General features: G+C 41.9%; 1 protein-coding gene across 3 annotated transcripts in view; it reads right to left on the reverse strand.

Moving 5' to 3' along the window:
- Positions 1 to 26,173, reverse strand: part of SMAD1 (SMAD family member 1) — a 47,507-nt gene that overhangs the window by 15,628 nt on the left and 5,706 nt on the right. For all 3 annotated transcript variants that reach the window (XM_027721085.2, XM_027721082.2, XM_027721080.2), the window contains exon 2: positions 9,704 to 10,327. In XM_027721085.2, coding sequence (XP_027576886.1) covers positions 9,704 to 10,103 — 400 coding nt within the window. In that variant the 5' untranslated portion in view covers positions 10,104 to 10,327. The remainder of the gene's footprint in view (positions 1 to 9,703; positions 10,328 to 26,173) is intronic.

Raw genomic sequence — 26,173 nt, forward strand, 5'->3', positions numbered from 1 at the left:
CGGATTAAAAGGTTTTATATGCTACACTGTGGCTAAATTTTGCTCCCAACCTTCTCTGTCAATGTGGACTTGGATTTGAGAGTTAATACATGATTACAAGCAGTACTATTACTAGTAAAAAAGAGGAAGATAAACCACGTGGAAGCCAGGATGGGTATGTTTGTGGAACTGTAGCTGAGATCCCGTGCCTGTCAAGACAGCCTGGGAATTGGGTAGCTTGTTTTTGCCATGCAAATATTACCAAGTATGCCTGCACCAAACAAGCAGAGCTGTGTTAAAGAAATTAGAGCTACAGGGCAATTTCACCCACAGGGCTATTTCATCTAAGAGCCAAAAATGCCAAAAATATAGAAGATAGACCTAGGACAACCTGGCTGTTCAGATAAGTGTTCTGACTAACCACACCAAGGAAGAAATTCTTTTATGAAAATGTAATAGTGGCCTTTGAAGAAAGCTACTGATCTCTACTCTTTTTATCTCCAGCATGTCACCCTGCTCTTCTGCAGAAAACTAACAGGTGTGCTGTCCTAAAAGTCAAGATTTCCTTGGTTTTCTTTTTTGTTGTTCTATTTTCACATTCCAGAGATAATGATTTTAGCAAACAGAGAAAGTCTCCAATTTATGAATATAACTTCTTTTTTTAAAAGTTCCTCTATGAAAAAACCTCAAACCAATCCAAAGGACCTGCTGTACTTTCAGAGTAGCACATTTTCTATCCATATGGGTTTTGATTGTTTTACACAAGCCCAGGTGACAGCTAGCTTCCCTCAAGGGCTCATTTTTTCCACCCCCTTTGCATGTTATGTGAAGATCTCTTTTTCCATGTATAGAAATTGAAAGACCAAATAATAAAATACAAGGGGCCCCATATAAGAAAGCAGACCTCGATCATCTTTCCTTGCCAAAGTAGATTCTACTTCTGTAAAAATTTTATTCATAAAATTTAAAAAAAAAAAGGAAAAATATAACCAATTGCTGCAGCACTTTTTGCTCTTAAAAATCATGATGACTTGGTTGACATATATTCTGTAAAAGGGTTTGTCCCACAACAGGGCCCTTGGTGCTAATGAAGACCTGACAGCACTACCATTAGACAATGCACTTAGATTTCCAAGCATCATATAGCTGCATTTTCATAGGAACTTATGCAAAGCCATGTATGATTTGCTAGAAAACTAAAACTGCAAGTTGGGAAGGAGGAAAATCCTTACACACTAGCTCACGCTATCTGGAAATGGGTATAAAAACATGGTCAGAGGAGGAACTTGTGGTGTGTACTCCATGCTCTAGAGAGAAAATCCTGCAAAGACACAGTTGTAAGAAAAAATGAAGAATTAGGAGAAGGGAAAAAAACCCCAAAACCAAACAACAAAAGCCAGCAGCTGTGTTAAACTAACAAATTTCAACCCTCCTGAAGACTCCTAGCTTCATTTCCTGCCTTTGAGGTCACAGCAGCTGAAGCTGGCTGTGGCATCCTGATGAGCTCTCCAGTCCCACGGTGGGAACAGAGCAGGTACCAGCATATGCTCAGCTGAACGTGCTTAGTTTTGCTTGCTGTCTGCAGCACTAGAGAGTCACTGAAGCATGCTGACTGCAAGGGCTTGCCAAGATCTTGCTTGTAAACAGTAAAACACCATGCAGAAAAAAAAGTTTTAATGTCATCGCGTTTTCTCATGTTGCCTAAAACAAAACCTGGCAAAACTGGTTATTCTTTGACCAGACGACAAGTTCTCATATACAAAGACTACACTTAGGATAGAGTTTATAAAATAAAAAATTAGTAAGAATTGTGTCAAAAGCAATCTCTGAGGATCAAACTACTTTATGCTGTTCCAATAACACCTTGGCTGTGGTATCACAGCTTTGCTTTGTTGTTTTCTCAGAAGGAGAAATTCCAGTCTTTCAGACTTTTGCTCCAAACCTCTGTTATAGTAATTGCACGTGAATAGGCTCAATAACAGCTATTCAGCAACCTGTGTTTGGGTGACAGGTGGACAAACATGCCAAAGTTTCTATTCCAGGAGAAAGCCGAGAGCTGTCTTGTTTTCTCAACTCTTAATTTTATTTTGCAGTTTCAGGAGACCCCACAGCCTGATCTGTCCTTTTACATAGTTACAACTGAAGACTGTATTTAAAAAAAAGGCAAAACAGTTGTTACTTTACTGACATTACTTTTACATCAGACATCTGGTCTAAATGCATTTGGCAAGCAATATTAGTACATTTCCTGCATTACAATATTCAGCTAACATTAGATTTTATTTGCGGATGCTCTGATAAGCTAACGTTTTGATTAAACTGACATTTGTCAAGGTCAGGTTCAGAATTTAGTACTAATTGTATGCACATTAGTGAAGGAGTCCCTGTAAGCAGATTTGGTGGAGAAGCAGTCCTGATACGGGAGGAAGTCACAGTGATAGTGTATATTAACTCAGACATTTACACAGACCAGAGTTCAAATTACCTGTACGAAAGCCACAGTCACCATCCTACTGAGGAGGTTAAAACTTGGGAGTCTGGTCTTTCAAGTCAGAAGAAACATCTGTGTCTGGTTAATTTTAAAGAAAGAAAACACACACAAAAAAGGGACAAAAACATATCTTTCTTGACAAGTTTTATCCCTTTATTGTTGCTTATTTTTCTGACACGTGGTGAGGTTAGACAAGGAAAGCCCTGCTGTTGGACCATTCTCTCCTTTCACCTCCCCATTTCAATTCCTCTCCCCCAGGTCAGCTCGGGTGGGGAATTTTAGAACTGAATTCTGCAAAGCCAAAATGAAGGAAGTTTTATACTGCTTGCCAAGCAAACTGACAGTTGCTTTTGCTATTTCGGGAAACCATCCTATAATTGTGCCCACCTGTTGTAGCAATGCTATTTTTAAAGTCACACCCAAGAGCGGCGTTACACGGCCCTACAGCAAAACCTCTCAGCAATCACACTCTGCTCCCTGACCCCCAGCCGAAAGAGGTACAGAAATCCTGCTACAGGAATCACACAGGAACAAGGATTTTTCTAACTTGGTTCTACATATTAACCCTGAAGGGATGCACCGATTTTGCCCTCCCTTACTCCACTGGAGCAGCTTCCCTTTCATCTGTCCCTCTTCCCTTTTCTTCAGGATGCCTGGCACTGCCAACATTATCCTCTAACAGGCCTGGTGCCGTGGGAGCCATGCCAGCAGCTGCTCCTGGGCCATCACAGCTCTTCCACCTGACTGGAAACAGCACGGAGGCTCTCACACTGTCTCCTCCCTTTGCCCAGGTACTGGGGGGTGGGAGCCACTGAGCAAGCCCAGGACCCCAAAACACCCAGCCAGGCAAGCTCATGGTCCCAAAGGGATTTGTCACTCACTCCCAGATTTTCTCTGCTGGCTCCAAACTTGCTCAGGACAGACTTGCAGCACCTGAAAATTGACAGTCCCGGGAGCTGTGTTTGAACCCTGCCGCTTGCCGAAAGCAGCATCGGTGATCCAACAGGTGACTTCAGGTCTGAAGTGCAGTGGGAGTACACCATGGTGGGTTTTTAAAGATCCTCTTCTGAATTTCCCCCATCTAGGCACCGTTTGGGAATATTATTTTTATGTGTCATGATCCTAGGGGGATGAGATGGGGATGACTAAATGACCCGTTTCATTTTTCAGTAAAGTACACCTAGAGAGCGAGTGCTCACAATTATGACCAGACCAATCAAACACCTATGTGATTTCAAATGGTATTAGAAAGCTCCATTAAGCATGCTTTACTGCTCTTTCACTGAGGACCAGAACTGCAGTGCTGGACAGGGGAATATTCAAGGACCACATGAGTTTAAATCTGCCTCATCCAGGATTTCCACCATTTCAAATTTCTTTCTGCACCCCTGGTGCCTGCAGTAGGTGTGCTGCCTTACAGAGAAACACTTAAGAGCAAAGAGCAGAGGAGATCAAAGACAAATATGAAAATAATCAGGTTAAAGTTATAGGCAGGGAGTCCACACCAAGAGCAAAAACAGCATAACACACCTACCACTCTCCTCAGAGCCTGGGGACCTGGCCTGTTCTTGTGGCAAAAAGCAGCTGTACACATAGGTAAAATGTTTCTGGCCAAAAACCAAGCTTGCTGAAGCTGATACACACTTTGAATTAATGGTTATAATGGAGAGGAACATCACAATCTTGAGGCAGAATTCAAAATTCAACTGTTATTTGTCTTCATCACGAAAAAGCAACCACTGCTTGCCCCCTGGTTTGGGAGGAACAATGGCACCACCAGCTTCATAAAGCCCCTCAATGTAGAGCAGTCTGCAGCCAGCTCTCTGAAGAAAGAAGCTTAACTGAGGAAAGTTATCCAGTCTTTTTTATCTACACCTTATTGCAAAAGAAAAAAAAAATGGACCACTGTAGTTGTTTTCTGCCTCCAAGTGTCTGCACTAAGGGGCTGGTCAACCCATCCAGAATATGTCAGATCATCTGCTTCTGGACTGACCAGTTTTAGTACCCCCAGCACTTCAGGTTTCAAGCACAGCAGGGCATCTGTAAGCACCTCCAGAAATGAGTATCGAAAAGTTAACCACTGCATTTCCCAAGGCAGGTTTAAGCTCATCCAGATCAATAAAGAACAAGTTTCTCCCAAGCCTGACCCCTGAGAAGGTATCAGCAGCCTCTGGACACTCTCAGGAGACAACATGTGGGGTGGGGGTAACCATTTAGAGAAACACTCTGCACCTTTAACCATTTCCACACATTAAACATAAAAGAGAAGTTAATTCCTCTTTTGCCTCCTTTGTAACATATTATAAATTCAAAAACTAGCAGGCTGATGGGCAAGGACGCTTAGTAGAGGCAAACACAATTCTGTATCACATGGAACAGAGGGGAGCTGGTGTTCACTGTTTAAGAAAATTAAATATTCAGTTTCTCCATTTTCCTTCTTTCCTTTTAGCTAAGGCAAAAGAACTGAACCTCCTCCCCTATAGCCACATCAGAGGTGTCATTTATTATTATTATTTTTAATAGCAGTGTCAGTTTAAGCACCTTTTCATCCTCCCTGTTCCCTATGCCATTCCTTTTGTTTTGCAGTTAGAACAAACAGAATCCAGGCTTAAAAATAGAAATTTGTCCCCCCTGGATTCTGGATGACATCTTTCATCTGATCCCACAGACATAACTGAGGACAGAGGCAAGAACAGAGGCTGTGTCTCCACAGAAACCTAAGGATAAAAGAAGGGAAGGAAGTGTCTCAGGAAGGACTTCCCAATGTCAGTTCACAGATTCTCCTGCAAAACCTGAGAGGTCATTCATGGCCTTTTCAGGGAGATGAGAAACATCGTGTCTGGTTTTTCCTCACAGCCTCTATGTATGCTGTACACCTAATTATTTCTCAAGTCTTGATCATAATTAAGGATAGTCCCAACAGGTATCTCTAAACCCAAAACTAAAACTGAGGAGAAAAGGCAGATTCAGCCAAGCAAGCACACCAGTTCAGCTAAGCATGCCAGTTTTTAAAAGGCACCAAATTCAGACCTTGCCCTCCTTAATTAAAAGCTCTGCTTTGCCTTGCCAAGGGAGAAATCTGACAAGCCATTAACTACCCTGCTCCAGAAGTAATTCTGCACACAAGGGGCGTAGGGAACAGCAGTGAGCTACTGTAACACATGAGGAGATATTTCTTCCTGGCACTCGAGGACAAGGTTGCATTCCTAATCCCAGCAAAAAGAGTCTCTACTTTCTCCTCGTGTTTCCTTCCACCTCCACTCCTTCCCAGATGTCCTCCTCAGGGCTGTGTTGGTACAGATGTTCCCGCAGGCAGGAGGCAAGCCCCTGTGCTGCTCTGATCAGCCTGAAAGATAACACAGCAGGGGAGGGAAAAAGTGACTGTGATCCAGTTCAGCACAAGGCCACGCAAACAGCTGTGCTGGCACAACACAGTGAGCAGGAGCGCTCCGCAAATCTCAGCACAGAGTCTCCATCTCCTGAGGGGCAGCTCGCTGATTCCAGGCTGAACAAGTGTCACAGTGTCACAGCAAGGCCACCCTTCCTCACCTCCAGCTTGTGCCCCCATCTGACTCCACAGAGAGTGAGCTGAGGGCAGTGAGCTTGCCAAGTTAGCCATGCCAAAGAGTAGTTTTCTGTCTGTTTAGTTTTCCTGATCAACTCTCTGCAGGATCAGACAGGCACCCGTGCCTGTGCAGAGCCTCCTGGACAAGTTAGCCATGAGTATGGTCCCATCATGTCACAGCCACGCGCCTGCCAGGTCCCATGTTCTCCGTGTGCGAGGACAGCGGCACAGCCAATGCTCAGGGACACCAGGAGATTCCCTGTTTGAGACTGCTGATAGTTTTCTCCCTTCTCTCACAGTTTACAACCAGCTCCTATCTAGCCTGGCCAACAGAAAAATCTCATTTGGATTCAAGTGTAGCTTTGTAGCTAGCAGACACACCACAGTGTGCCAATTTTCATGTTTTCCAAGCTTATCTTCTCAAGCTAAACATTGAGGATACAATAAGGAATCAAGGCAGAAAATCCAGGCATGCCTCTGGCACTGTGAAAACTGAGACACATTCATAGTACTGATTTCCCAACAAAGACCATTACCTGACTTCATGTAGTTGAGGATTTACCACTAATCCACACCTCAAAACTCACAACACAGAAACAAATCACATGACAATCAGCAGAAGAGTGAAAGTACAGATGCCATCCTGTGTATGGATCATACATATCAGCTCACCAGTAACTGGTTCTGCACAGAACAGTTAAATACAGACCACGCTGTCACTTACAGACGCAATTTCATGATGTACCTTGCACACAAAACACGTATCGCACACAATCTGAGCTTCTGATTTCACTTTGTGAAGAGAAAGTACATTTCTAACCCTTCTGCGATGATAGCCTTGGAAACACAAACCTTGGTATCTGTCCACAGTCCACAGACTGCTGTAAATGGTGACTCATGCATGAGTTCCCACCACCCATTAATCTCAAAGCACAAGCACTTACGCAGCAATAATGGTGTTTTAATGTCCTGGCAAAAACGGGGAAAAACGGTTTGCAGAATCTGGGAGTGACTGTCAGGAAACAAAGATAAAGACCACGCTTGGAGAACAGCAAGAACAAGGAAGGGACAGGAAAAAAGAAGTCAGAAGTTACGAAGCATAGCTCTCCAAGCCAAATGGGAGTTCAGCTACCACCTGTTTCCAAAAGCCATGTTTTCCCATTCATCTCCATGCAATATCCCTCATAACAATGGCAGATCTGTGGCTGACTAAATACAAAACCCTCCTACATTACACACCCAGCCAGAGACCTCAGTAAAACCACAGTGGGCTTCACCCCCACTGTGGCACTTTGGCAAGGTGTTACAGGTTTAAGATGTAACCTCAGCACATATATGACACTGCACCTCCAGAGCCCGGTGTAACGGGGCACCCAGGCACAAGGGAACACTCACTCCTGGTCAGCAGATACCTCCAGAATATTTTAAGTGGTTAGAGCAGCACTTTGAGCTTGTGAAAGACTAAATATTTCTGTCAGCTCTGTCAAACTGACTACAGCCCTAATGCTTGCAAGAAAACTGCCCAGTTCCCTATTAGGCAATTGACCAAGAATAGCTGGTTTTTCCTGAAGAAGGGTACTCTCTGGACAAAAAGAGAAGCATTTTGTTTCTACTGTCTCCAACTTGATTAAGCCACTGTTTCAGATTTTTTTTTCCCAGTTACATGAGCAAAGAGATTTTTATCTCATCCAACACAACTGAAGAGCAATCCAGAATTTGGGTTTACAGTTCGTAACCTTTTGCTCACTTTCCCAAATACAAAACACTCATAAGATAACTTAACACCCCAACCCCAGCTTTCCAACCCCTTAAACTACTTGGTAGCACTCAGCTAAAATGTATATTTTAGTCAGACACCTCTTGAAAGTTCTATTTTTCTCTTGCATAACTCATTGAAGTGGACATATGAATGTGAACATAATCTGAAGCTGCACTAGGGGAGGTTTAGGTTGCACATTAGGAGGGATTTCTTCCCCAATAAAGGATTGTTAAGCATTGGAATGGGCTGTCCAGGGAGGTGGTGGAGTCACTGTCTGTGAGGGTCTTTAAGAAAAGACTGGATGTGACACTTAGTGGCCTAGTTGACATGGTGGTGGTTCAGTCATAGGTTGGACTCGATGATCTCAGAGGTCTTTTCCAATCTAATAAATTCTGTGATTTTGTGATTCTTTGAAGCGACAGGATATTTAAAAATACTTGTTTTTTAATATGGTATAAATGGTCCAAATGAGAATGTTCTCAAACTCAGTAATTGTTTTCAATATTAAACCAAAATTAGTTAGAACGTGCAATTTAGCATTACAGTAAGAGCCCAGTTGTTGCTCAGTCTGACAGAAGTAGATGTCTTTCAGGAATCCTAATTTTCAGTGTTTTGGAATACTGAATGTAAGCAACTAATGCAGACATATGCAGACAGCTAGCAGTAAAAGGACATGACTGTTTTACTATTCCACTTCTACTTAAAATCAAATTGTTAAGAATTTTCCTCAATTTCAAATTTTTAAGGGAACTGTTTTTCCAGTACTGAGTACCTTTGTTCAAGTTTTTGCTGCATAAATACATACATTATGGGTATTGCCCCTGCCATTCACATGATTTCCAAGTTAAAACTAACACACCAAAGGGAAATATTTAGCATCAAGATATGCACTGTGCACTGTAGATCCAAGACAAATGCCATTTCCATTCACAGAAAAACAATTTTGCAATAACCTTATTTCCACCACAGTTCTGTGTGTCCTGGCCACTCTACACAAAGCTTCACAGTTTATGAAATGCCTAACAGTGATGGACTTCCCACTTTTAAACCAGGAAAGTCCACCCATGCCTGCAGTGCATTTCTACAACTCTACACCCTCACAAACAGCAGGAGACTTGGAGACTAGTGACGATACATCCAAGCACAGCTCATCTTAGCCCCTGGAAGTATTCCCTGATAATAAGCTTGCACTAAGTAAAATTAAGCACAGAAGTATCAAAAAGAGGTTTGGCCTTTGAGGAGGAGGCAGAGAGAGTGGATTGCACCTTAAAAACAAAAGAAGCGAGGCAGAGGGTAGCAGGTAAGCAAACTGCGCGTGCAGAACAGCTGATAGTAAAATTTCACATAAAATTAAACAGGGCTATCAAAGCTTTAAACTGAAGGGGTTATATTCTGCTGTCTAAATTCAAAGTCTTTCCAAAAGGCAACAATTGTGGGAGATTCTAAATACAGTATTATTTTCTGGGGGATGAAGAAACAAAAGTGATAAAGTGAAATAATAATTTGGAAATACTACCAGTACTGCTGCTGCTATAATGGCAGAACGGTTTTTGTGCACAGACTGCAATTAATCCTTTTTGGTTACCTTGCAATGTTTCATATAAATTCATTGATCTGCACAGTCCAGTAAACAACAAATTAATTGAGGGATAGTGGGCACCCAGATGATACCAGGCATATACTAAGACTATACCTCTGTACAGTGATAAAACATTTACACAAGTGAGGCATTCGCCACGTGAAAGGGAGAACTGTTCATTAATGCTTCCATCCAGATAAAGTGCAGAGGAAGAATCTGACATGTGCAAACAGCCACTTTTGCTTATTCAGGCTGATGAGTCACATGATTAATTGCCACACTTCGCATTGTTCAGATAAGGTGTAAAGGCACAAACAAGGAAGAACCTACCAGGACTCTCTACCCGCTTGTAGTGGTAGGGATTGATGCAAACCTCCTTCTGTTTTGAGCCGAAGGGAAACTCGCAGCATTCCAGTGGTTTCAGTTCGTGGTGGCTCTGCAGGTCCGGCCAGCGCCACACTCTGCAGTAAATGACATGCGGGAGCCCCTTCCGGTGCGACACCTGGAGCCTGCCGTCCAAGGAACGAGGAATTGTCACACAGTTGCTGGGCTGACCAGGACAGCTTAATGCTTTTTCCAGCTCCTCCATAGCACCTTTCTTCTTCTTCAGTTTTTTCACTAAGGCATCAACAGCTTTCTCTGCCCATTTTTCTTCTTCGTCCCCTTGCTTCCATCCCAACAGCCTCTTCACTGCTGGGCTGGTGAAGGAGAATAAACTTGTCACATTCATGGTGATCCCACTGTGTTGATGCCACAGAACCAAACAGGAGAGACTGTCCTGTTCTTCTACCACCACCAGGGTACAGCAGACTGTGTCAGTAGTCAAAAACAGCCTGTATCAAATAATTCCGGTCCTTTCTCCTTTTCAATCCTCCAGTCCCAGGAAGGCAGTGCTGACATCCCCCCTTGATGGACGTGACCTTCTCATTCTTCTAAATTCTTCTGGTGGACAACCTGCAGGAGAACATCAGAGGGAGAGAAAAAAAGGATTTTACCTTTTAAGTTATCATACAGCAGTTAAAAACATCCCCCAACTCAACCCAACCCACAAGAGTGGTGTGACCAAAAACCAACCAACACCAAAACAACCAGTAACAAAGTGTTGACAGCCTCCAGAACTGGATTTGAGGCACATCTGATGAAGACTTAAGCAGCAGGGTCTGCTGCTGAACCCTGTATATCCCTCTCTCCAAAACAGCCCCGAATAAATGATGTGATGACCCTGGAAAATAATGACGCATTATAAACAAAACCAAAAGAGGTTGAGGGGGAGGTTTAGTAAGAGGAGAGGGTAAAGGGTGAAGGTACAGGGTGAGACAAGTCCCCATCAGCTCAGCTCCCTCATCCAGTTTGCTCTGTGGCCTCAGTGAGTTTTGTGCCACATAGCAAGGGGGACAGCAAGTGTTTTTGCCAGCTCCAAACAACACTTTTCTTGGTGCCCAAGCAGGGCATCAGCTAGTACTGTGAGAAGCTCCATAGAAAAAGCCAGAACACAAGAAGACACGACTGTATTCTGACACACACTCCATAAAAGGGCAAGAATCCTATATGAAAAATGTCGTCCACATTAAATCTCGCCTAAAACAGTCCCTTAATTTCATTTTTCCCTGTTAAGCGGGAAGGGCATTCCCCTCTGCCTGTCAGCTGTTGCAGCCTTTACCAGCGAAACATCCCAAGGAACCAGTGCAAGATCACTAGTGCTTTTTTTATTATTTATTTTAGAGAGCAGATGGAAGCAATATGCCCCAAGAGCAATGTGCTACCCAGCTCTCTCCAAACTGCCAGTCATGCAGTTCAAAAATCACTGCACTAGACTTGAGCATAGCAGGATCTGAAACAAAAACAGTGCAGTTTCACCTCTGACTTACTTTGGGGAACAAAGAAAATAAAAAAAAGAAAGAATGAAACTAGAAAGATCCTTGCCCTCATCTCACATGAGAAAAAAAACTGGATGTCCCCATCCCACCAAACAGCCCTCACAGCTCACAAGCAGACTGTGAGGGAATGCTATCATGGACTTCACCAATTACATCCTGACCCTTCCTGTTGCAATGTCTGCCTGATGTTCTCAAGGACACGCGAAGGAGTGGGAAGGACGAGAAGTCCTGATAAGAGGATTTTAGACAGCACAGTGGTCCTTGAGCTGGGAGATGTGGAACGGGACTGAAGTGATGGTGAAGAGGGGGAGGAATTCCACACAGGAAGAAGTCCCTGCTGTGAGCAGCAAGTTTTGTACTTGCCCACGCTGGAAGCAGGCAAAAGGCTCTGCCAGGGCAAGTAGAAGAGACCCAGCAGTGGCAGGGAGGGGAAAATGAGACAAAGAGCACTACAGCACTCATTTTCAAATAGATAGACAAGACAGGAAACATATCCTGGACTGGATACCCACAGGTTGCAGAGGAAGGGGGAAGGGGAAAAGGATATGAATGTTTTCGTTGCCATCAGAACGACATAAAAAACCCCAACCAAGCAGCAACCTATACACACAGAGAATAGAAAGTGTCAGCACACCCACCTCAGACAGGATTTCATAGTTACACTAAGAAATTATTGCAGAACTTAAAATTGCGAATGCTATGGCACACTTACTCTCCTGACTGTCATGCATTGTAATGGTTTCATAGTATACCACTATATTTGAAGCACTTTAAGCTGAAAACCATCTACTTGGTTCAAATTAATTTGTCATTAAAACAGTTATCTAATTGCAGAGATTCAGTTTTATTGGGCTCAATATATAAACTACATTTATGTGAATAATGATTATGGACTGAGACACAGGCCATGTCTACCTGCGCTTCATACTGGTACTTCCCATTTTTTATGCTAAGAATTGTACTTGAAATAACACTGTCAATGCAATGGAAGATTTGCATGAGCCTACAGCAAATTTAAGAATTTGTTTTGTTACCTGAGCATGAGCCATACTGTTAAATAAGTTGAAACTCCATTACTGTCATTGACTGTACTCCAGGTATACTTTATCCTTACATGCACTGTAAAGTACTCAATTAAAGGGCTGTGCTAATCTAAGAACTGAATTACCAGAACTTCAGTGTATGTGCTTTAAATATGTTTGTAAGTAACTGAGTTATTCTCAACTCATATATACTCTGTATCTTAATCAATATTCTAAATATAATTTTTCACTATTTTTCAAACAAAAGATACAAGTTCCACACACAAAAGTTACAAGTTCCCGTAGTATATCACCAAGTAAAGCTTTCTACTTCACCTCCATCCAAATGAAAATCTTAAAAAAAGATTCAAAAGGCTTGAGTTAAAGGTCTAGTAAAGAAGAAAGTACGAAATTTAAATTTCGACCCAAACTTATTTCAACATTTATGTTTGCAGATGTGGTTCTACCTAGGCCTGACCCATTTTCACCAAGCTGTGAAAAAGGAAAAGTCCCATCTATTAAGACTGTATGTTTATATCAGTGCCTGAAAACACAACCCTAAAACGAGCTCTGCAAAGACTAAGAGGACATTTAGACGCAGCCCCAAGAAGTCAGACCAAAGATTTTTCCAAAGTCTTTGGATCAAATCCTGCAACACACAAACGTCCCACTCCCACGATCAGGCGCTCCAAAACACACTCCACCATCACCATCAAAGGTATTATCTCAACAGCTGGCACCTCTGTGGCAACAACTGCTGGGAGCACGAGGAGCAGCATTAGCTCGCAGGGTAGGCTTGGAAGCAACACAGCTCAGCAGGACCCAGCCGGCCACCAGCCTCCAGCCCAGAGACTCCTGCCGAAGTCCCGCCTGCCCCAACAAAGCCTGAGCCCGCTCCAAGCCCTGAACAAGGCACGAGATAAGGAAAGGGGGAGAAAACTCACAGGCTGCTGTACACTAGTCACACTAAGCTCCAATACCGGTAGTAAGCTAAAAAAGAAGAAAAAAAAAATAGAGAAAGCAATGTATGTGGAGATTTTCGTTTCCAAGAAGCAGAGAGCCCGTCCGCAGGGCTGAGCCCTTGCCAGTACATTCCGTTTCCCTTTCTGCCACACTTGGTTTCTGCACTGCATCATTTCCTGTATTACTTCTGCACAAAGTGGTCTTATCAGCTGGAAGTGCAAAATAAAGATTAAACCACGAGTCAGCAGATGACACAGTCTGCGTCCTTCTTCCCCAAATACACTTGCATGTTCTGGGAAAGTGGGAGTTAGTATTTCCAATAGCTGAGTGACCACCGGCCCTTGAAGGGTATGTTTATTCACAAGGTAGGGACAAAACAGAAACTTAAGCCAAATGACAGGACGCTCTCCAAAAGGCAGCCTGGAATCAGTTTAGAGGAAATTGAGTTGTTACCCACTTATCAGTCACACTTTACACATCAAAACCCATGCACTTTTTATTATGTGTTCTGTCTGCTGATGGATGAGTTGGAATCAACAAATTTCTTTTAAATCCCAATGCTGCTTTATTTGTCTTCCTTCATTGCTGTGCAGCGTTTAAAGATTTGTGTCATCTTTGGACTAACTTACAAACCTGCACAAAGCTTATGAGAAGCCTATAAAAAATAAGTGAACATTTTATATATATATATATATATATAGACACATGTTTAGCCTGCTTTATACTTAAACAAACACATTTAGGCAAAATGCTTAAGACTGAAATTCTATTTTTCTAGCCCTCAAAACTCGGTCATCAACATTAAGCAGACAGTAAAATATTCAATGAGACTGTTTTTGAATTCCCACAGAAGATCCCATAGGAAACTGTCCCACTTTGCATAAATGACTGTTTTTAGTGGGTGGAGAAAAGGTTAGGACAATTAGATGATCCTCTCCCAGAGGGGTGGAGGGGGAGCAAAACAACTTCTAGCCCAAGTTTCAGGCAAACAAGTGGCTCTAACTCTTCTACTAATTTCATTATTTGTATTACAGGCTCAGTGATGCAGGCAAAAAGGATCCTATTAAATATTCCTAATATATGCTTAATACAGTTAGACATAAAAAGGGGCAGGAACCACAGCGAAGAGAATCTACATAATTGTTAATAGGGAAAACCATCTAGTCTATGACTACATTTTAAAAATTCAATTTATCTTATTTTAGTCAACATACCTCCTCCCAGTGTCCATTACTTAGTAACAATATAAAGAAATAAAAAGCAGAGAGATTTTAATCTGCTTCTTTAAAAATATTTAGTAATTAATTTACCTGCTCCGAAAGACACATATTTTCAGCAACTCATGCATTCAGTACAATATTCAGAACATTAGGGGAAAAAAAAAAGAAAAAAACAACAGATTTTGGCAGAGAAGCCAGGGAGCTATCACTTTATTCCTGCAAGAACTATTTCCTTGTATTACTAAAAAGCATGCAGTCTAAGCAGTTGTAATGCTAGAATGTGTAACAACATATTGTGCATTAACTTCCTCTAGCTCCCTATTCTTGGAGCAAGCAGCAAAAAGTTTCGATTTCTTTCTTCAAGTAATGTGACTTGTAAAACAAGAAGTCCAAAGTCTTCTGCTGAATTACCCTGTTTTTAATCAACAAGTTCTTTCTTTGCACCTCCTTATGGCAGGAGATCAGATATTGCTCAGCTTGGAAAAATGCACTGAAACCTGGTAGAAACCTCAGTGACATTACAATATACATGTAAAAAGAAAACAAGTTTCATTTCAGAGTGCTGTAGAGCTCATTAGAGAGTTTATATAGAACCTGAACTTGTAGTTCTGAAAAGCACAAGCAGAAAAAGAAAAAAAAAATTAACTCTTTTATATGCCTTCTCGGCATGGTAGAAAGAATTCCAGAAAAAATATGCAATCCTGTGTTAATTTCTGATATATAACATATTATTTGAGGAAAGAGGAGCACATTGGGTGTTGAAAATACTTCATTATACCTAACAGAGTAGGCAGCTTTTTTCCTGACACTGCATTAGACTCCCTTACTTAGGCCCAGCAAGAGCAGGGAGGATACCTCCCACCTGTTCTGCCAAGTAACCTGTGTCTTGGATCCTGAGACAGCCCAAAACACCCAGTCTGTCCAGCCTCCTCTTGGGCCACCACTCATGCTATTTGGCTGAGGGATTGCCCTTCCAAGAAAACCTCCCACATATCATTGTACAGCCCACAGAGAAAATCCTGTCAGATACCTACACCCACCCTTTTTTAGTCCAGGGGGTGGTGGGAGGGTAGGAGTGTCACACAAAGAGCAGGGACTGCAGTGACTGCAACAGCAGCCCCAGCAGTTTCTCGTAAGAAATAATCTGTTCTCAATGGGGCTGTGACATTTGCTTTAAGAGGAAGGACTTGAACAAGTTCTGACTTATTGGGTAAGTCAAATCAAATCCATGAGTTCTGAGTGTGAAACAAAAAGCAGATGCACCGCTCGCTCAAAATGAAACTGCAGGGGCAATGTAGAGTTTACCAATGGAGGGGAGGAGGGCAACAGTGACCCAAAAAAACAAAACCCCTACTGCTTTTTTAGTCCAGAGCATGAAGGAATAACCTCATACCATCAGTATCTGCCAGCTCCTTCCCAGTGCTCACCACAGTTCAAACCAAGAACACAGTGTTCGGCCAGTTTTGACACTGAACCACAGAGTTTCTTCCTCTCGCCTCCCCACTCAGCTCCGGGCAGACAAGGCCCTGATCCCTGCCCTTGAAGTCTCAATTATCACCATTACAAGAGTAAAACAATTGCAAATTCTTGCAGGTTTTCTGGACTTGAAGTTATCAGATCTGAAAGACTTTACGAACTTCACTGTTGCTTCTCCAGAAAAAATACCCGTTTTCCATACACATTAGAAACCAAATCCTGCGTTACAACACAATTAAAATGGCATAAAAACTTTCTGAGGAAATATATAATTGTGAGAAAAGCACACAGTAAAGTTGCTTTCCCAGTTTTGACACACATGCATCATCAATTAAATTTGCCCTTTTCCTGGTTAGGAACATTTCTTCCCAATGCCTTTGCAACTGTTTTGACATATTGAAAACCATACTCCTGAGAACAAATTTGAACACCACATCTTGCATGAGTTTTATCTACACCTTCATTAAAATACAGCTCCACCTTGTTTACAAGAACCAACACCAACAAGCCTCTTAAGCGATCACCAGCTCCTCAAATCCTGCCTTTTTCACCAGGGATGAGAAATGGTAGATTTCTCTGGCACTGCTGAATTTCACTCATTCCTGCATTCAGATGCACCTGAGATTCCACAAAATCACAAACCACCAGTTCTTCCTTTAAAAAAGCCTGCTGGTCTCCTCATCATCCTTATTTGACTTGCCAAGACTACACATAAAAACTAAAACCAAGTTTGCCAAGATACTGGAAGCTAGATAAGCCTGGTGCACACCAGGGCTAGTAGAAGAAGGATAGATGAAAACATACACCCAGGTGTGCACAAATCCCTTCTGGTGTCGGAAAGCAGTTGGACTGAATCGGATGAGCTTTCAAAGATTATCTCTAAAACCGCAACTTAGTATTTTAACTGAAGTCAGGAAGGAACTGTAACTTGATGATTCAGTCAAAACTCTGGCACAGATGGGATTGCAAAACTATGAACTTCACTAAAATAACCTATAAGATGAATACAATGCTGTGAACCACAAAACTTACCAGAATAGTTTTCATGATGTGTTTTTTTTCCCTAAATGCTATGAAGGAGGAGATTCTTAATTTTTCACTCTCTCCAAGCTGAAGGCCTCTTAAAGAAATCCTCAAATTATGACAAAACATTCAAAAGAAAAACATATCCAAACAAACAAGCTGTCAAGAGACAGAATGGATTACGAGTCATCACAGTGGGTATTTCATTGTGCATCTTTGGGGCAGGTTTCTCAATTTCACTTTTGCTCTATCCACATGTTGTCCCACCAGGAACTAGGAGCACTCTGGAGTGCAGGAGCAGCCAAGGACCTCAGTCAGCATCATTAGATGACACAGACCAAATCCTGAAAAATGCAGAAGAACCTATAAGACCAGTCCAGAGCACTGGCTATAGCTTTGTGAACATGGGATATCCACAAGGATGACAGGACTAGTCCAGCTATTAAAATTAAGTTGGAAGTCCTTATATAAAAGGTCAAAAAGCTGGGGGAAACAGATTTTTTCCCCCCCTTTCATCATAAAACTCCTATGGAACTCCCTTTTTCCACAAAGACCATTCCCTTTCCTGACTTTTTGAACTGTCTTTAGAAAACAGGTGTTGTTTACAACAATAACAAACACACATCTGTGTGGGTGTGTTAATACACACAAAGGCAGGATAACTGAAACCTCTTCCTATATTTAGATCTGTCTGGTCAGCTCTAATTGCATAATTTAATCAAAACCCTCTCCAACGGAAACACATCCATATTCATCACAGGCATCAAAGGAAACATCTTTACAAACTATATCCTTTTACAAACCAACACATGGTCCCACGCCACTTGTCCAATTGTTGAATTCCTCCTTTGGGAAGGGCACGGAATTTTATTTCTTTTTATCAGCTGAAAAAAGCATTTCCCTCCAATTCATCAGCACAGGGCGGGAGGAACTTCCTTCACAGGTGAGATGGGGAAAATTTACTGACATGTCACTTTCAGGGATTTTTGTTTTTTAAAAGTAGTTATAACGGACATCTGCAGCACAAAGGAAAACCTTTAAAACAAAAAATAAGAAAAATGCCCATCACCACTCAGGCATCAAAATTTTTGAGTAAAAGCTCATAAAATGCAAGATGTGTTTTGTCTTCGGAGAACGGCACAGTCTAGCACAGACTGCATGAATTTAGAAAGGAGTTTGTCAGCCCCAGCCAGAGCAGTGCTACAACAGGGTGTTTTTTGAGGGAACCCCATCAAATGCACTCCAGTTACGCTAAGCTAAGGCAAGTCACTGCACCTCCAAATGATTCATTTTACCAATACAGTTACATCAGCTGCATTAAACCACTTCTAAAGACTGTGACCCGGACCTCATTTATCAGAGATTAAGTAAAGATGTTAAATGACAGCCCAAGATCCCCAGCTTTAAAGCGGAATCTTCTACAAAAGCAAGAGATGACAAAAAGTGAGAAGAAAAATTACTTATTTATTAATGAAAGAACTTCTGGGTCAAGCCTCAGCAAAGCAGAACAAACTGATGAAAATTAAACCAAAAAGGGAATGTCACTAAATTAAATAAATATTTTCACAGATTAGTCCCCCATACACCTGAAACAAGAACACCTCTTCAGTTTGCCAATATTGAAGACATTTCAATGCATTTTATGAGATTCATGCTTTACTTTTTTTAAAGGATTCCTCTATCTTTCCTGGTCTTTGTCTTATTTGCAAAAAACTAAGGAGCTATTTTTTGCCTTTACATGACCTTTAAAACACTGAATCTTCTTCATGTCTTTAAAATGTCTTTAAAATCCTAGATTTTGGGAAGTGTCCTGCAATTCACAACTACCATTCTGGACAGAGAAAGTGTTTAAAGATGACACAGCTTTCCAAGCCAAGTTTATACAATGCAGAAACAAACACCAATATTTGCCAGATTTTCACTGCCCAATGAAACATTATTTAGCTACAGCATGCCATTAGTGTCCTTCTGAAAACTGGGACTGGACTTCAGATGACACAAACTCCAGTGTGCTCCAGGTCCTCAGGACACTGAGCAGCAGCTGCAGGACCACATCAGCATATACTTCCTGGCAGTATCTTGGTACTTATCAAGACACCCAAACTCACAAATGGAGGGAGACAAGATCACAGTGTTTACAGATGCCCCTTCAGCTTACACACAGGACAGTTAAACTCTTGAAAGATTGCAATTTACAGGCAAATAGAAATTTATAGGGATCCTCATGAGATCAGGTCAAGGAAACCTTGATTTCATGTTTAAAATACAGCAGCAAACACAGAGGAGAGGTTGATCAAGGCCTCTACCAGCACGTGAGGTACAAGTCTGAGCTTGCCTACACTAAGAACTTGAATGGCCTTCAACTACGCCCCAATATAATCCCAGGATGGGGTACAATTTCACCAATTTTCAAACCTATACTTGTGGGGAATAAAGCTATTGATGCACAATTACAAAGACACGGTCTCACTTTTACAAATGTTTTCATCCAATTACTCTACGGGCCCAAAGGAACAACTCTTGGTTCAACTGAAGGCCAGGCATTAAGGATCACTAGCTTTCCTCTGGACCAGCAGGCACACTTGGAAGAAAACAAGCATCACATATTATTGTGGTTGGAAGCCAACAACCTTCCAGATGACAATCAGTTCACCAGTGAAGTCTAACAGCTCCGTTCTCAAGCATTTTGATCCAAAGAAGTTTACTGACTGCAGCTGAATTTGCTGTCGGTGCAGCTCTGTCCTGCCATACCTAAGCCTGTAAAACCTTGTCTGCAGAAAGAATATTGTCATGGAGAGCGCTGAGCTGCTGCTCAGGAGACACAGCTCCCTTTCCCTTTGGTCACACCACTTCCTCACATAACAAAACTCTTGAAAGGTACTGACTAAGAGGCAAGTATTAGACAAAAAAAGCCAGAGAGGTGGCCGCCAGCACAAAGTGTTTGCTGGCAGGATGGCACCAAGACCTTTCTGTAAAACCACATGCTGTTAGCCCAAGCAACACCACCATGCCACCAAGTCACTCGGCCCTGAGCAAGAGCCCATGACCACTGCAGTGAGGGGACAGAGGGCAAAGGCACTGTGGCTGAGACTGGGGCATGTGCCAGGGCTACCGCTCTCACCACAGCCAAGGAAACACGTCTCCTAACCACTGCCCACAGGGAACGGGCCAAGCATAGGCCCAGAAGTCACAGACACACTTTTCCCCTTCCGAAAGGGCAAAACAAGGGTGCACACATCCGTGAGGAGCCAGAGAGATCCAAAAAACTGTGGGATGAGGCAAAAGCAGCTGTCACAACCCTGTGCCAGAACATCTGCAGAATCTCACGTCAAACTGTTTTCTCATATGCCAGAGATCAAGGCTTTGGAGCATTTTGTACAAAGGCTTCAATCCACAGATAGAAACTGATAGTTAATACAGCAGTTGGGAACAGCATAGCTTGAAAGGAAGTGGGAGATATCCTCCTACATTGCTTACTGGGAATACGGAAGTTTTACAACACAAGAAAAAGGCTGTAATCTATCTGTCTGATCCCCTGGTTATCTCCAAGCTTTTTATGATTTTTGGAAGAGCAATCAAGCCACATAAAGAATTACTCACTACCCTTTCCTTATCTACAATTTTTTTTTTTTTTATGAACAGAGCCTTTGTGATTCTGCATATGGAAACAAGGCAACTTATTACTCACTGCACCCTAATTTTCCAAGAGCAGTTTGAAGTTTCAAAATTCAGGTTTGGCAAAGTTGCAGCATTGCAACCTTGCAGCTGAGACACCAAAATACAGCATTTCCCAAAGAAACCATGCTCTGCAAGGTCAGCAGCAGGATAGCTAAAACAGCTATAATGCTTCCCAAATTTTCCACTGCTGCATGCTACTGAACAGTCATAGCTGTCCTACTACAGAGGACGGACAGAAGGACTCCAAAGTCACAAAGTGAGACTGCAAGGGTGAACTTCCAGGACTTGCAGCTTTCCAAGACTACTTACTTTTAGGCTAAAAGCCGGTGTACAGAAAGAACACACCAAGATTTCAGACTCCTTGTCTTTAAGTCATTAAAGTAGATGCCTTTAATTCTGGGGATGAAACCAGTACTCTCCAGCTGCCGAGATAACAAGCCTTTAGGCTCAAACAACCTTGACTGCTGGCTGGCCTGGAACACTGAGAGCCCTTGTGTCCCAAGTCAGGGGAAGCAAAAAGATAGGCAAAGGTGTGATGGAAAAAAAGTCAGAAATATGAGATTTCAGCCAAAGCAGCCTGGTACCAGAACTCCAAGTTCTCAGCCACTCCCGGTTCACAAACCACAGGAGATGCATCGGGTCTGACCATGAACAAGAGTCATAGTTGATAAACTTAGTGGGGACAAGGGCAAAGGGAACAGTCATTCAGTAAACTGTACTAAATAGCCTTGGAGTATTTATGCCAGTTATGGTGATGTTTTCTTTACAGAACAAAAAATTTCAAAGAAGCCTGTAGCCAAGCCAGAGGAAAAAAATTTTTCAAAAATTGCAGTTGGCCTCCCAGATTCTGGATAGTTCCTCAGTGGAGAGGAGGGCTACAAGGGAATTCAGCGAGTACCTTGCTCCAGCACTACCACTAGGGAAATACCTAAAGTTTGTACTTTAAATATGTAGATAGTCTAATTCCTTGAAGTTGAGAAATAGAAAGATGAAAAAACAAGAAAGGTTTTTAAACACGTTTACCATATGCTGTCAAAACAAATGCTTTCTTAGTTTCCTTTGAGAAAAGTGGATTGAAAGCCAAAAATTCGAAAGAGATTTATGCAGTGGTGCTGAACCCAGGAAAGCTGTAAGCAGTGCATTGGCTCATGGCATGTATCAGCTTCAGGTGCCCTAGTTGTCTTCACTGGCAGTGATTTCTGGTAAACCCCAGTCTGCTTTTACGGAACAGTTTTTAATGGGTTTAATATTTACCTTTTCTCTGGTTTCTTGATAATGCTGCTAACAGTACACGGTCTGCCAGTTGTTTCAAGTTATTTCATCCTCTAAAGAGCAAAATAAACTTTCTACTACTAAGAAGTTAAACTTGGAGGACACTTCTTTTCCTCATGAGGAAGAACATTTGTCCTGTCTCACACGGTGCACTAGGTGTGCTCTGCTCATACGGTTGCATTAAACTAGAAAAACATTTCTAACACAGCTTGCAGCTTATACCAGCAAAACAGCACTTGATTAGAAAAGCTTGTTTAAGTGTTGCTGCCCATCCATCCTCCCTCACCCCCCATAAAATACACTGTATCATTAATCACTGTCGTTTTGCTGCCAATATAACTACACTGGGGCTTTGTGACTGACGTAACTCTTGGCAGTCTAACCTCACCATGCTAATCACCAACGTAAGTATCTGGGAAAAAAACCTGTAAATTAGACCTTTCCTTGGCAAGAGTATTAAGGAAGTCTTCATCTGGGAGTCCTGCAGCACTCTTTTATAACTGGCTACCTTGGCCCACAAGCAGATGAGCAGCCTCACAAGCTCGCTCCCACCCAAAGACAAAAGGTTTCCCTTTAGTCCCATGTGCCAGCCTCAGTACTCCAACATAATTTCCCCTCTATTTGTCAGTCAATTCCCCTTCCTAACCTGGTAAAAACAACATCAACCAAAAAAACGTTCTGCGGGATTAGCTCAGAGCAGGATGAGCACTGAAGTCAGCCCACCAGCAAACACAAAGAAATCATGGCTGGGGTTGAGAGAAACCCAACTGTTAAGAGTCCTCTCTATCTTGTGGAGCTGCCACCCCTGAATTTTAGATGATATCCAGGTCAAAGATTAGCTCACACTCAGACACGAGTACTTCAGCTGATCTGCAAAACCTGGTCTCATTTCTGAAGCCAGGAGCTCTGACTTGGCCAGTTCTGAATAACCAAACACTCCAGCAAGCACTCCAACCCCCCCTCTGCCACCACTGCCTTCTGCTCTAGTAACTAGACAGCAGACTTTGGAAAAAAGAAGAGTGATTTCATATCCATCTATCCAAAAATACCACACACTGCAGAGTTTTAAGCTGAGAGCATTTTTAAAATATTTCCCAGATGAAATAAAATACAACACATTACAGAAACTGTAATTACATTATCTTAAGTTTTTAAGCTAATAAAGACAAAGACTTTTCCTTTGGCCACTACATCCAAGTGAAAGCACTTAACACTGACACTAGCTAGCACGGATAATAAAGGGCCTGTTATTAAATATGCCAGACTGTAAAGCCAGCAGCGGGCAAAAGTGCAAAACGGGAAACTGTAATAGTCGAGATGTTAACCTATAGGTAAGCCAGGTTTTCCAAGCCATTCAGCCAGGTCAAACTTCACATTTTTCAAATAACTGTAGTTAGTCACTGCATTCACCAGGTAGTTAGCAGAACAATTAGGACAAAGACATAACCATTGTCTTTTTTATCTACCTCTCTATATCTCTCTATCTCTCTCCTTGGTGATAAAAAGGCAGAAGTGTCTGACAAGAGGAAAGATTGTGTGAAGAAAGATGAAATTCTGGTCCTGAACGTTGGAGATTCATGATAAGACCTCAGCAGAGCCACTCAAGTTGGGTCTACGCCTCACTCACCTCCCTCTTCCTTCCCTGTGCAGGGAAGCACATGCTTTAAACGTGTTTGAGATTCCTGAAAGACCACACATTTGAAATTAAACCAGTGTAAACCCATTACACATATAACAATCCCTGAAGCCATCATGTGGTCAGGCCTCTGAGGTTTAGATAAATTTCAAACCTACTTTCTTCGCTTTTGTGACAAAACAACAGTGCAGTTGTCATATAACTGGAAAAATAGAGGAGTCACCCGGATACAGTCCTGGGCAACCTACGTGGCCATGACTGAGCTGAGGGCTGGACCAAATGACCTGCAGGGGTCCCTTCCAATCTGAACCATACCTTGATTCTGTGAAGTTCTCTAAAGAACCACCTGCCAATCGTTTGGAAACAAGAATTTGGTTCACATCAGAAAAGCAACTGGTTCAAGAAAACTGGATAGAACTCTGCTTGCCTCAGCACAACTACAAAATCACATCAAGTGCTACCGGGCTAGGGAATGAGCTCTATTTGCTGTGTATAGGCAGAGGCATAAGAAAACTTGCTTTTTCCCCTGATTTTGATCACTTCAAAGAATCCAGAAGCCTTCTGAGTTGCATCACTCTTCCTTCCTTCATGCCTGTACCCTTGAAGTCCAACTTCATGTACAGCTCCGTTACACTAAAATGCAAGTCCTCATCACTGTCACCTTGCTTCACAAACAGCTCTGGGAAGAAGCCACTTTTCCATCCCCCTTTTCACTGCTTGGGAGCTACTGAAAGATTCTGATCTACAGAGGTTCCCATACCATGCTCATCACTATAGCACCAGATACCTTCAGCAACCATGGCTAACCCCTGTCATGTTCACGTACTGTTTGTCTCCCAGCCTATCTGCAAAGGCCAGGTGGATTATTTTATCGTACAGGGAGTAAGGTCAACAGAAAAAAAAAAATTAATCAGACAAGGTGTAATTATACTAACCTAAATAAAGCCCTTCCTAGGTTAAAATAAAACCAAACCTGCCTTCCTGGAAGTATATTTCAGCCAAGAAACCATAACAGTGGTAAAATATGTCAAATTTCACAACAGAGCATTTGGATATCAGGAGAAAGACCCTTTGTCCAATAGGACTATGTTTTACTGATAAGCCATTAGTAACTTTGCAGGACCTGTGAGCAGCATCTACATTCAAAAGCAGGTGCTGGCAGCCTAACTTGAAAGTAACTTTCTTGTTTCATGTAAGACAGCTCAGAAAACCTTGAAAAAAAACCAACTGGCCAATAGTGAGCAAGAGTGTTCTGCCAACCTTTTTGTCCTACCAAAACACTGGCAGAGTTTGTTTTGTAACATCTTGGGAGGGCTAGAAAGAAAAGGGCAAGGAGTTAAAAAACAACAAAGAATAAAAAACCCCAATCTGTACGTTTTTTGCTATTCCTCAGCTTTATAAATTACAGGGACACCACAGAGAATTAAATCATCAACCAAAAGAGCAGGAGATGTCAGTTCTACACCACTTTCCACCCTTTCTCTTACACACACTACCACATTTGTCTTGAGAAAATTTCTGAGAGCCCTCTCTTCCCTGCCTCAGAAAATACAGTGAGTTACAAGCCACATACTTTGTTCCTCAACAGGTCAGTTGAATTACTAGTAAGATACATGTAAGACAACAAGGGCACTTGATTAAGTTCTCCCACATCAACATTCAAATGCAACCTAACAGATACAAAGGTGTAATATATTGGCAGAATGAAGTCAAATATGCAGCTTATTAAGAGCATCTGACCGAACTGCAGATGTTTCCTCCTCCTCTCATCCTTAGGAACACATTTCAGTGGAAGCCACAATTTGTTGCAACGTGATTCTCCAGTTACGTACCTCATCTTTAGCCAAAACTGATTTTATGCTTTTAAGCATTTAAACAGCATTTATTTATTTATATATGAACAGTTATTACATACACAAACCTTGACAAATTTACAGGTTCTTCTTAACTACATATAAGTTCTCCTTTGTCTGATCCAAATAATTTAACTTTCAACAGTGGCTATTATTTTAGGTATTCACATGTGCACATATAGCATACCTATCCACTCTGAATAATCCTACATACTTTAGGATATCTTAAAGAATCCAAGTTCTACTCAGGGATGAAATCTGTACTGAGAGGACATATTTTCAGCTTCCCCTCAAACAGTAGTTCCAAGTACTGAAAGAAGGTCCGTCAGTCAAATCTGGAGGGCAGACGTGATTATGACACCCGTGCTGGGGACAGACACGAGGAGACAGCAAAAACTCTCATGATTCTGTCTACAATCACTTCAGCATCGTAAAAATTTTTAATGGATATCTTATTTCCATGTTCCCCGATATTGGATTGATAGTCACTTTGATCTGGATTGGCATTTTAATGATTTTAATGACAAAAACTTGCAAGTTATATACTTCTGAATACCACTAAGTGCTATAATTCAGACTGTCTGTACCGACTTACTCAGACAGGCTCATCTGCTGCCATGTTGGGAAGAGTGTTCCCTTTTTAAGTACAAAAATATGAAATAATGCTTCAGAAATCACTGGTGAACCACATTAATGATTTGCTTACATGCCAAGTCAACATAATAGTTGGTTTTGGATGATACTGCTTTGAACAGTGCCTAAATATAATGATTTATATAA

Source organism: Pipra filicauda, unplaced genomic scaffold (assembly GCF_003945595.2).
Source record: "Pipra filicauda isolate LSUMZ 115617 unplaced genomic scaffold, ASM394559v2 scaffold8_size5757611_pilon, whole genome shotgun sequence".
NCBI classification, from domain to species: Eukaryota; Metazoa; Chordata; class Aves; order Passeriformes; family Pipridae; genus Pipra; species Pipra filicauda.